This window comes from Camellia sinensis, chromosome 7 (assembly GCF_055761805.1).
Source record: "Camellia sinensis isolate YWXY chromosome 7, ASM5576180v1, whole genome shotgun sequence".
Classification (NCBI taxonomy): Eukaryota; Viridiplantae; Streptophyta; class Magnoliopsida; order Ericales; family Theaceae; genus Camellia; species Camellia sinensis.
The window spans coordinates 9,747,556-9,760,554 of record NC_138967.1 but is presented as its reverse complement, the minus strand read 5'-3'; the positions used below and the strand labels follow the sequence as shown (position 1 = coordinate 9,760,554).

At 33.6% G+C, this 12,999-nt stretch overlaps 1 protein-coding gene and 1 pseudogene across 2 annotated transcripts; one reads left to right on the top strand and one right to left on the bottom strand.

The window, feature by feature from the left end:
• The first annotated feature begins 3,407 nt into the window (after window positions 1-3,407).
• LOC114264871 (tubby-like F-box protein 3 pseudogene) lies at window positions 3,408-4,661 on the top strand (annotated as a pseudogene). Its single transcript, XR_003630124.2, has 2 exons — window positions 3,408-3,899; window positions 4,531-4,661. The product of XR_003630124.2 is annotated as a tubby-like F-box protein 3 pseudogene (transcript).
• Window positions 4,662-5,381: 720 nt separating this feature from the next.
• Window positions 5,382-9,029, bottom strand: LOC114264868 (inactive beta-amylase 9). Its single transcript, XM_028205584.2, has 3 exons — window positions 8,455-9,029; window positions 6,976-7,458; window positions 5,382-6,450 (listed from the first exon to the last, which is right to left on the bottom strand). The coding sequence occupies exons 1-3, from the start codon at window positions 8,707-8,709 to the stop codon at window positions 5,557-5,559; spliced, it is 1,632 nt and encodes a 543-aa protein (XP_028061385.1). The 5' UTR covers window positions 8,710-9,029; the 3' UTR covers window positions 5,382-5,556.
• Window positions 9,030-12,999: the final 3,970 nt, after the last annotated feature.

The following is a 12,999-nucleotide window of genomic DNA, read 5'->3' as shown; positions in this document are numbered from 1 at the left end:
ATTGCTAAAAAAATTGTTTTTTTTTTATGAAAAAAATTAATATGACATTTAACCTTTTAATTTTTTTAAAATCATTACCAAACAACCATTAAATTAACTACTTTAATTAAACTATTTAAATACATAACTAGTTTTGGCATCCAAACCTTTCGTTTGATAACTCTATCCAAACCGAACAAATTTGAAATGTGGCATATAAAATATTTTTATGTTATTAAAAAGATTTCTTTTATGCCATTTTCATGACGTGTAAAGAAAAAGTGAAGTGGGTTTTTCTAATTTCCAACCAACCAAACAAATTGAAGGTGGGACGGCTTGAAATTGGTGTTGGGTGTTTTTGCTGACTCATTCCATGCCATCAAGATCCTTTTTGAAATTTCATCTACTGGGGGTGTTTGGTAAAAAAAATTTTCAACTTAAATTAATTTTTAACTTAAATTAAGTTATATTGGTGTGTTTGGTACAACTTATAAGGCACAGATTATGACTTAATTTAAGTCATTTTCAGTTTAAATGTAAAAGTTGCTCCAAGAATGCTTAATTTTACAACTTAAGTGCGCAGCTATTTTTGGAGAGACAAAATGACTTAAATGCCCCTCCAAAACTTAAGAAATAACGAAAATGCCACTATATAACCATACTTCTTCGTCTCATACCTAACTCTTCTCTTCTCCTCTCCTCTCAAACGACGCTCTCCTCTTCTCCTCTCCTCTCATTGCCGAACGACGAAACTGCTTCACACATCAAAATTGCTGGCGATCGTCCCTGTTTTCCGTTGATCTTCACCAAAAAGTAGGATTTGAAACCCTAAATCCTATGTTTTGTTATATATAGATATACATATATTAGATATACACATCGATTTAGGATTTTTTTAGTTTTTCGTTGCTCTGTGTTCAAATCCATTAAGATTTGTGTTTGTTTTTGGTTTCTGGTTGCTCTCTCACTTTCTCTCTCATCGATTTTGGTTTCTGGTTCATGTAAGCTTAGGATTTATGGGTTGATGAAGAGAAGTGGGTGGAGGGCCTTAACAGATTTAAAACGATTTTTTTTTTTTAATATTGTTTTTAGGTTCATGTTTTTAAAACTGTTTTTGGTTCTTTTTTGTTGCTTTTATTGGCTAGTTTTGATTGTAATATCATACATTAATCAAAGAAAAATGAAAAGAATGAAAAAAAAAAACTTACCACTCACCCAACTCCAGTTTTCATTACTTTATTCTGATTTCTAATCTTAAATTAAAATATAACTTAACAGAAATAACTTAACAAAAATTCTCTAGACAATTAGGACCATTTTTTTGTCACTATTTTTGCCATTTCCATTCAAAGATAAATGAATTGTACAGTCCATATTCCTTTTTTTTTTTTAGGTACATTGGAAAGATACGGTCCATATTCAAATGTTGCTTGATGTGGGTACACTTAAAAAAAATGAACTTGAAAAGAAAAAAAAATTGAGTTACCATTTCATTTTTTGTTCACTTTGATAGATCTTGATGAGAGAATTCTAAAAATACTAATTTTATTAAAAATCGACATTTATATAAAAAATTATATTATTTTAAAGTTTAATATTTTGATAATAATAGTATGTATTGGACTTTTTAAGAAATTTTTTTGTGTGCTTGTCCTTAATGTATTAAAATTTTATTATGAGAGGGTTATGACCAAATCTCCCACAAATAAATAAACTTATAATTAGCCTTAAAATTCTATTTTACATACATTTGAATGAATGGAATTACATAAAAAATGTCATGGCACCCTTTGTAACAATTTGAAAATTTAAATTGTCCTTTAAATTTTAAATTAGTATTATTTAATTATAAATGAAAAAAATTCTAAATGTTTAAACAAATATTCTGTAATAATAAAATAAAATATTGAATGTTATAGATATTTGAGAAGTGTAATTAAATTAAGAATTATATATTATCAAAAAATAAATAAAAATAAAAGGAAGGATCAAGATGCTTATCAGGATAAGCATGCCAAGGGAAGGCCACGTGGTGTTTCCTTGGAGGGGAAGGAAAATGGAGAGAAAGGGCTGGAAAACACCTCTAGGGGGGCTTCAAGAAGAAGTAAGACATAAGGAAGGCATGGTCCGCCACTAAAAATCAAGAATTTCGGTGAACGAAGAAGTAATGGTAAAGGATTAATATAAATGTGAGTTATATTATATTTTGAATTATCATAATATATTTTATGTATATTTTAATTTATCATAATTTATTTCATATAAGTTATGTTTTATAAATTATTATAAATTATATTAATATTTCAATTATGTTGATTAATTTCTGAACTCTATTTGTTAAAATGAAATCTATGGATATGTTAGTTTATATTTTAAAGAATATTTGACAATGACTTTATAAACAACTATGTTTTGTAAGTACCACCACGGGAGTCCCATGTCTTGGGGCCCTTAAATAACTATTAGCCTCTATGTGACCACTTGTGGCTCTCTTTATTGACCTCTGTTCTGTAAGGAGATAAGTGCTACATTATTGTGGGAGCCACTTCTATAATCCATATGAGCCACCTCTTGAATTCGTATCTCTGTTCTGATTGTCACTCCTGTTACCTCTATTCTGTTTTGTTCGGTACCATGGTTATGGTTACTTATTTACATAATCTCAGTTTTGCTACTTAAATGATTTTTTGTTTAGATTAAGTTATTTTAAATATTTTAGTTACATAACTAGGTTATTTTGTGTCCCTTATATTTTTGACATAATATTTCTCACTCTGCCATGTGTTTATAGCTGTTTACCAATTTTTAGGAAACAGTGCAATTCAGAAATAACTTTTGGAAAGTCTTAGACGCGGGGCTGCGAAATAGACACACACAACACTTTATGATATTTTTATATGAAAATATCGATCTTTTGATCAATAAATTTTATAATAAAAATAGAAATTCCAATGATTATTTTGGTACTCTCATTTAAATATTTTTTTCCGCTTGCATTTATTTATTTATTCAAGAATTAGCCGTAAGTAACTTCAGTTACTAGCAATTACGATGCTCAACTTTTAGGTACGGGAAGCGGGTCGTGACACCCTTAAGTGTGGGAAATAATGACATTCATATTTTTGTAATTCCATTAAAATTATGAATGTTATTAGCCTTAAAATTCTATTTTACATACTTTTGTATGAATGGAATTACATAAGGGCTTCAAAACTGTCATGGAACCCTTAAGTGTAGGAAATAACTACATTAAAATGTATAACTAATTCTTCATTAAATGGGTTATTCGTGTAAACTCTATATTATGCAGGTTTGACACAATTGTGATCTATTTAATATTTGTAGTACCGGGTCATATCATATTCATGTACATGTTGGAAATTAATTAACCCTTATTTTCTAACATTGTGTACGGTTTAAATTGTGTTATGTTGAAAATTTTCACCCTTACTAGCAAGTACTCCATTAGTTCTTATCTTTTGTTTTTAACAAACTGGGGTCCAAGAAGAATGCAATGCACGATGGATGCCATTCCTGCTTCTGCTATTGAACCCGGGGTGTGGCTCCTACACAGACTGAATTCCCTCTTAGCAACATAGATTCCTTTCCACCACTCCCATTTTTCCGATCAAAATCAATTCGCACAGAAAACTTTCATTGTGGAACTTCAACTGATCAAAGAAGTGGAGCACTGGTTTTGAAAAACAAGGCTCCAAGATGGCATAACTTTCAGTTGGTGGCCTCTGTAGCGGAGAATGGACAAGCAGGCCCGGAACACGAGAAGGCCATCCTCCAATTTGGGAAAGTAGGGAAAGATGTGTTTACAATGGATTACCAGTACCCACTTTCTGCATTTCAGGCATTTGCTATCTGCCTTAGCAGCTTCTACACTACGATTGCTTGTGAATGACAAACAAAAGGTCTGAATCTTATTATTCTATTTATGTGTGCATATTATCTTAGTGAGAATATTTACATGTTTGTATGTTGACCTTTATGTGTTGGCTAAATTTGCATATGTAGTTTGACTATAATATCTAGACTTGAAATAGATAGTTAATGAAAAAATGATGCCCCTCAAGGTGGCTTGTCGGTCTGCTGGTCTGGAAGTAAGGATTCTATTCCGCGAAGTGATTATACATCCATGTTGCATTTTAAGCAAGGGTGGTGGTGTTGAAGAAGCTAGTTCAGACTTCCTCTCCACCATCTTGTTTTGATGTGCACCTCTTTTGTAAGTGTAACTGTAATCAAGAGAAACCTGAGCTCCAAGCCTCAAGTCACCACCATGACCACAATCTTGCTGCACTCCAACAGCACCACCGCAACAATCCATTCTCCAGCATTCTATTGCCTTCGCGCTATCATTTGATTGCTCTTGTGCCCTTTGTATCGTAATGATAAATATCTCATTTGTTTGCTTCGGCTGGTTTCCCTGAATTTGTTAGGTTGCTTTTGCTCTGATATTGAATATTGGTCAAGTTATACTGCTACCCTGGTGGTTACTAGATTTTCATGTTACCAACCCAATATTTTATTTTGCTAATGGAACAGTTAATTCTGTTGGTTGCACTGAAAAAGTGAAAGCAATAAGAGTGTTTGGTGCACGCAAACGGGGATGATATGCAGAGAAGCTGCTTGCTTGTCCAGGGGCAAGGGCTTTCATCTGCAGACTGCATCTTTTATTTTGATGGCTTCAGGTGTAAATATTGTGGGAAAATGTGGGAATATAAAAAATAAGAATAAAAAGTTCTAAATTTTGTAAATTGTTGATTGACAAATTTGTTTTGTATATTTCTCTTGGTTTTTGTACATAACAGCTTTTCCAGTGTATCTATCCCTTGCATTTGAACTATTTCTGCAAAATTCTGTCCAAGCTTGTGGTATTACTTTTTTTAGTCATGGAATTCTCAGATGACAAACATTGGCTATAGTTTCATTGTCTTGCTACTATAAATTTTCTGCTAAACCAAAAAAACAATTTAAGACAACAAGAAAGCAAGAAAACATCAGCATCAGGTGTTTTGAAAGGAAAAATACTCAGCAAAACTGCCATAGGCCAACACCGTCTCTCATTTTTCAACTGTAATAGTCAACCTACTCTACTTACAATCACGTTGCAATGTCAATCTTCGGTGTATTTGAGTTCAAAGAAAATGTTCATGTGACATTTGAATTTTGTAGAGAGGAACACACGTGCGGCACATGGACATTTTCCGAGATGACATTGCTACTTAATCGCAAGTGTAGGAGATTATTATAAAATGAGAAATGAGCATAGGATTTCATGTAACGTGCAATGGTACAAAATTTATTTAACCCAATTAGAGAAGAGGGTGTGTTTGCATTTGAGTGGATCAAACACTAATGTGTGTGTGTGTGTGTGTGAGAGAGAGAGAGAGAGAGAGAGAATAGAATATCTTCATTCTAAGGCAAGCATATAAGAATTGCTCATACAAACACAACTTTCACTTAAAGAGCACAAAATGTTACACTACAGTGTATTACAGGCTTTTGAAATTGAACTATATGTACATTATACTATCCCCCATACATACATGCATAAGCTTCTTAGTCTTACTAAGCAGCTTGCAAATGAAGATCTTTACCATGTTCTGAAATTACAGTTTCAACACCTTCTACCTCATCACCTGGAAGATCATCCAAATGTAATTCCGGCTGATTTAGGCTCCAAACGAACTTGGTGAATGCTGGAAAATGATCGGGCGAAAACAAATAAGCTCCCATCCTCTGGTAAGTGAACAAGTCCACCACCTTATTTTCATCCAACAAGTACTTCTTAATCTGCTTGAAACCATTAGGAGCCCTCGAAACCGATGAATTTTGGCCAGAAACCTCTACCCCATGCTTTTTGCAAGCCGTTATAATTTGTGTAAACAATGACTCTGGACTCGAGTGAGCTTCATGTGGCTCGTGCTCATCTGATAAGTCCATTCCGGGCAAGATCAAATTACATGAATTCCTTGCAAACATCTCCACTACCGCTTCATAGCCATCTCTGTTGACTGTGTTGTAGAACCCAGCTACTAGTTCAGAAGGGTGGGAACGAGTTTTGTACCACGAGTGAATGAGCGGGATTTTTCCAGACACCTTCACCAGAGTGTCAGTGAAGGTCGAGGAGGCAAGAGATAAAAGGCGATCTCCATGTGATATGAGTTGGCTTGAGTACCAAGAAAGGAAGAAATCGCCATATGGTGTCTCCCATGATCCTCCGTGCTCCTTGAAAAAGTTGATCAAGTTTGGGGATTGGTTATCACCGGAGGAGGCATCATGGGGACCGGAGAGTCCCCAGAGAGGGTTTCCAAATGCTTCCGCGCATTGCTTGAGATTGCTAAGCATTTTTTTGTCATAACACTGGAACTCTCCTACTCTGCGACTATGGTTATCAGTAGCCGGAACGTGATGAGAAGGGTACCGGAGTTCACCATCGGGTCCTAGACCAATTGATATGCCCTGCAGAGTATGAACAAGATGCATCAAACAAATGAACATCATAGGGATTTTTAGATTCTACAATGTAATGCTTTGTTTGTTTCAACAGAAAATGTTTCTTGAAAAAAATTTCCGCATATTCTGTCGTTTGGTATTACAAAAAATGAAACTCAACAAAAAATTATTTTCTTGTGACCAACAAGAAGTTTATGTGGGCAGAAAATGTACTTCAGTTTTGGAAGGTAGAAAGCGTTTTCCTGACTAAATTCTTACCAATACAACCACACTTTATACTAAAATGACTACTAATACAACCACAAACACATTAGCTTCAAGGTCACAATGAAATATAGAAAAACTTTCCACATAAAACATTTTCTGTAAAAAATGTCTCCACCACCACCACCCAAAAAAACCAACACTACTAATACAAGTTACAGCCACAAGCACAATAGTTTCAAGGTTGCAACAAATTATAAGAAAAAACCTTTTTTATGAAAAATATTCTGTCAAAACAAACGAAGAGTTAGATTCAAAGTTCCTTACTGTGATGGTGGAACCCAAGAAAGGAGCGAACGAAGACTTGAAGCTCTCGCAAAATTCACTATAAACTTGGATTGGAGTCTTCCCATCAAGAACAGGAAGATCATCCACAGCCAATGACAGACAATCTCTGAATTGCTTCCCTAACCGATCCGTGTAGAAAATACTTTGCTCAGATTCTCCTATCCGAGATACCCATTTGGGGAGAGGAATTTTGGGTTCTCCCGATGCGTGGAAGCAGAGCGAAACGTGGAGTTTGAGACCCGCCTTTTCGACCATTTCTGCAAGTGCAAGGTACCCAGACCACTCATACTTCCCCATAGCTTCTTTCTCTACTATTCCCCACCAGACCGGAAGCTCCACGCCATCGACACCTAATAACTTCAAAGCCCTCAGACCGGCTGTGATTGCTCGGGGATGATTTATCGTGTTACAATCTGAAATTGCATCATTGGGCAGCCCAACATATAATCTTATTCCATCAATCTGTAAAAATATCAAATATGATTGTTTGGTATAATCGTATTATTGATGAAGAACTGAACTACACAATCTTTGTATCTAAAAATCATGACACATTTAAACAACGCATTTGTTTGGCGAATTGTTTCTGAAAATTGTTTTGAGGAAAATTTCGTGAAAACAATTCATTTTTTAGAAAATGTCAAAAAATTGTTTTCTTGTGTTTTCAAACTTTTTCTTGTTTTGTTTCCGAACACATGAAAATGGAAAAAAAAAAAAAAAAATGAAAACATTGCCAAATAGGCCTAATATACATATGATCTTTGGCATGCCTCACTTGTAAAATGGCACACTCTTTAATTCAATTATTAACCCAATAAAGAATAGTTCCAATTTAGTGGTTTTCACTTCAATAAATTCTCAAAGGTATTGATTTTGCTAAGTGTATATATATATATATATATGTATTTATGTACGTGTGTGCATTTGTACATGTATATATCTATTAGATTATTTTGCTAACACACACACTTGGCTAGCTAATTGAGCTGAGTGCTTTTAAGCAGCTAAAAACAGAGCAAAATGCAACACAAAAGCCCAAAATTTCCTTTTCTTTCCCTTGGCTTTCTCAGCAACCAAACAGGAGTAATGTAAAAAGGGATTAGCTACCCTCCAGTCCGATACTGGAGGGTGCTGTTGGCCTGTAAGGCCGACCATGGATTCTAGTTTAATAATTTAAATCGTTCAATATATAGATCTCGTCTACTTGTAAAAAGGTTGATCGGCATCGGATCAATTTCTGTCAACTATTTATTTTTTCAACAGATTTATTTTTTTATTTAAAACTAATTTGATTATATAACTAGGATATCCGATCAACGATCAACGTAAATTTTTACGATCATATTTACACATTGAACTTTCATATTATAAAAAATGAAACCATAATGAACCTCACAGGTCCAGTCCGATCGCTAAATCCGTGTAAAAAAAAAAATTAAAAAAAAAAGGAAAACTTACTGCCTTGGATCCAGTACGGGACGTCATCGTATTGCAGGAAACTTTGTCAGAAACGAGCGGTTCCGATTGGGCAACAGCCTTGAGGGTGAGTCGAATCGGAGATTTTGTAGACCATCCGATGGTTTGACCAAAATAAAGGTTTGACTTCCGAGAGATGATCAGAGGGCTCAAATTAGTACAAAAACCTACATCTCTATGCACCGAATCGGCCCTCCATATCTTCGCCTGAGAGCTTGCGATCACCGAAACCTTCATTGATTTATATATATATATATATATGTATATACCCTTCAAAATTCGAGCTATTTACGAATCAAAATCGAAGAGCAGAGAAAGACTTAGGCGATTAAAGACAGAGAAATGGAGAGAAATTAAGGGGTAAAAAAAATTGGTTTTGTGTGTTTTGGATTGGATTGGATTGGATTGGGTTGAGCGTGTTTCTTGTGATATTTATATAGGTATACAAATGTCGAGAGAGAGAGAGGGATGATGTTCAGCTTTGTGGATCAAAAAGTAAGGGAAAAAAGTTTTCAAAAATATCCTCCACGTGTCATCCTTACAGAGGGTCCAATTATACTACGCAAATGGTGGTATTTATATACCACACGTAAATTAATATCAACCCTTAGATCTTCCTTTTTGATTTGGGTTATCCACCAAAAGTTTTGATAACCGGTAACGACAAAAACCCATAGCCTTCCTTTTTCTTCTCTCCTATGATTCTCCTCTCTTTCCTTGGATTTTTATTTTTTTTATGCTTTTTTTGGTCGAAGATTTGAAAAGATATTTAAAAATAAATAAAAAATAAAATAAAAATAAACATATATTTATATTTTATTTAATTTTATACAATTTTTTAAATTTATTTTTAAAATTTTTTCTAAATTTTCTAACCAAATATAATAATTATGTTTTTTTTTTAACATAACACAATAATTATGTTCGATAGGTGGAATTTCATGAATTCTGACACCGCAATGGGCGGCCATCTTTTTGGCTTTGTCAAACAAAAAATACTAAAAAAAGGTCAAAAATAAAAAATTTAATTTTTTATTAATTTTTCAAAACACCACGTATACCCATCCATCCTCCTGCCCCTACCCATAAAGGTCGAAGACCACATGACCGACATGGTAGGCTGGTGGGTCAGGCTTTTTGTTCCCACCATCATCATCCTTGTATGGTTTTTGAATTGCAGTCCCACCTGTTGAGTTGAGATGCCGGTGGGCCAGGCTTTCTGTTCCCACCATGATCATCTTTGTATGGTTTTTGAATTTCAATCTCATCTGTTGGGTTGAGATGGGTCAATCTTAAGTATAATGATGTTTCATGTGGGTGTAAATGTGGGTGTAAATCTTAAATATAATGATGTTTCATGTGGGTATAATAAATGAATAATATTATATGTAGTCACTATTGTATTAAGAGTTTGTTTGAAATGTGAGTTAATTTTTAAATTTTTTTAATTATTTTAATTTAAAATTAAAAAGTATAATTTAAAATAAATTTTTTGTTTTTTTTAAAATTTTTAACTCTTTGACGAGGAGCCCACATGTTAAATTATCCAAAGTTGAGCATTGTTGGACGGCTGAGCGGTACACGTCAGCCTTCTTTTTTTTTTTTCTAAATTTTTTTTTATGATTTTTTTTAATGGCGTGGAAAATTAAAATTTCGGTGTTATTTGTTTGTTATTTTATTTTTTTTATTTTTTATATTAATTTTTTTTTGAAAAGACTTTTTCATGTATTTTTTTAAAAAAAAATTACTTGAAAAATACTTATTTCGATTTTATTTTATTGTCCTCCTTTTTTGGTTTTGTTTAATTTGTTTTTTTTTTTGAAAAAGACTTTTTCATGTTTTTCATTTTAAATGACATTGAATCCATGCAAATTTCAGTTATATTTTTATGTCTTTTTTGTTTTTGTTATTTTTAATTTATTATATTATTTAGAAAAGGCTTTTTATTCTTATTTTTTTTAAATGACGTGGCAAATGATAATTTCGATTTTTTCTTTTTTTTTTCTTTTTATTTGGAAAAGGCTTTTTCATGTTTTTCTTTTTAAATGACGTGAAATCCATGCTAATTTCGGTTTTATTTTTATGTCTTTTTTTTATTATTATTTGTTTTATTATTTGGAAAAGGTTTTTTTATGTTTTTTTTTAAATTACGTGGCAAATGATAATTTCGTTTTTTTTTTTAACTTGTTTTTTTGTTTTTGGAAAAGGCATTTTTATGTTTTGTTTTGTTAAATGATGTGGAAAAGGATACTTTCAATTTTATTTTTTTTTAAAGAAAAAGCCAAACATTTGAAAATATTTATGTCATCGATTGTAACCGTTTGTTAGGAAAAATTTTCAATTTTTGATCCTACAAATTTTCATAAACAATAATTTGGTAAATGACATGTTCACTAATTTGGAAGGGATTATTTCCCGTGTAAACACATAAATATTATACATGATAATATACTTACATACAGCCTCTTTCGCGTGGGTTACCAATGTTACAAGTCTAAGAATATTAGGTGGACTATTTTATATTTCCTAACATTCCATTATTACGCAGGTACATTAGCTTGTCCCGTATGCGAAGTCGCACCAATGCCATATGTGGGTCCTCATCCCCAACCATTAAATCATCGTCGTCATGTTCAACCTCTGGTATGGCAGTTACTATTGTCATAGTCTCTTCCTTGTTCACGATGGGGTAAACAATTGTTGGATTGTCTGTATTTTGACGTATATAATTATGTAACGCCATTGACGTACTTACTAACTGAACTTGCACATTTACAAAATCATACTAAGGCATGTCTCTAATAAACCCCCATCATTTTTTCTAGGCACCAAAAGTGCGTTACACCACACTGCATAATGACGAGTAAACTTTGTTAAATAATTCTCTGGGGGTGTTTGCTGTCCTATGCTCGACATTAGCGCGAAATTGTTGTTGGTGGTAACGACTGCCTTTGAAAGGCGCTAGGTAATCTGCCCGATTCGAATAGCCAACATCGACAAGATAATATTTGCTTGTAGACAATACCATAATTTAAAACAAACCACCAAATTGTGTTTAATTTTTAAGTAATGACGTTTTCCCAAATAATTTATCACCCAAATATTTTCAATGCACTGTGTTGCCTTCTTCTGGATGTGGAAATAGGACATTATCATTTATTAATATCTCATTGAAGATGCGACTATCGTGTATACTTTCTTCTCATCCAAGCGAAACAAAGATGAAACACATGTCAAAATAGCACGCGGCCATGATATTTTGCATGTGACAGTATTTCCTACCGAAATATGTTGTGGCATCTGGTCCCGTAACCCGTGCACTAACATGTGTTTCGCCTATGGTTCCGATACAGTCCTACCAACAACCCAATTATATTGTTACTCCCAGGGGTAAATGTAATGGTTATTTTTATTACGTCACATCCAATAAAATGTAATAAAAAAAAGGCAAACATACATAATTGAAGTGAGGTTTTAAAATAATACCTTGAACGGTAGGTATTTTCGTTTAGACTGCACTTATAGATGTATATGATGCTGACTATATGTGGGCCTGCAATGTACAACAGTGAACTCCTTTATCATCGTTAATACATTATGCACGTACTGGGACACAGTCTCTCTAGAATGTTGGAACCATTCTTGGATTTCCCGATTTTGCAAGCCTCTCAACACGTGGATAAATATTGCAATGCTTTCTTCAACAGTTAAGCCATGTGGACGTTGCGGTACTTGTAACCCAAAATCAGTTACTAATGTCTAACATAAAGCCACAAAAACTTCTTTCGGCATGCACACATTTTTCTCAAATCAACCCACATGGCCTGCATATACTTCGGTTATGTCACAACCCGAACCCGCCCCCATGGGTTAAGGACATAACTGGCCAGTAATCAAGGGATTACCTACGGCCTCAAACCAATCCAGACGCGACTTATCAGAGTAAAGGGGCCAAACGAAAGCAAATTTAAAACTTTGTCGTTAGAGCTGTGCTTATGTGGCACGTCATAACAAACCATATATATACATGTTAATAACTCACATCAAAATATGTACTAACACAAAGTTCTGTACATACAGGATCATTCATGTCACGACCCGCTCCCCGTACCCAAGGGTTAAGTATCGTGATGGCCAGTAACTGAGATTACCTCCGGCTAATTCCTAAACAAATCAATAAACGCAAGCGGAAGAAATATTTGAGTAAGGTTACCAAAATAATCATTGGAGTTTCTATTTTTATTACAAAATATATTGACCAAAAAGGCCGATATTTACATATAAAAATATCATAAAAATACTGTGTGTGTTTATTTCGCAGCCCTGCATCTAAGACTTTCCAAAGCTATTCCTGAATTGCATTATTTCCTGAAAATTGGTAAACAACTATAAGCACATGGCAGAGTGAGAAATATTATACTAAGAGTATAAGAGACACGAAATAACCATGGATAGTTATGTAGCCAAAACATTTGTATAACTCAGTTTGGTACATAAATCATTAGTAACCAAATCATTTAAGTAGCA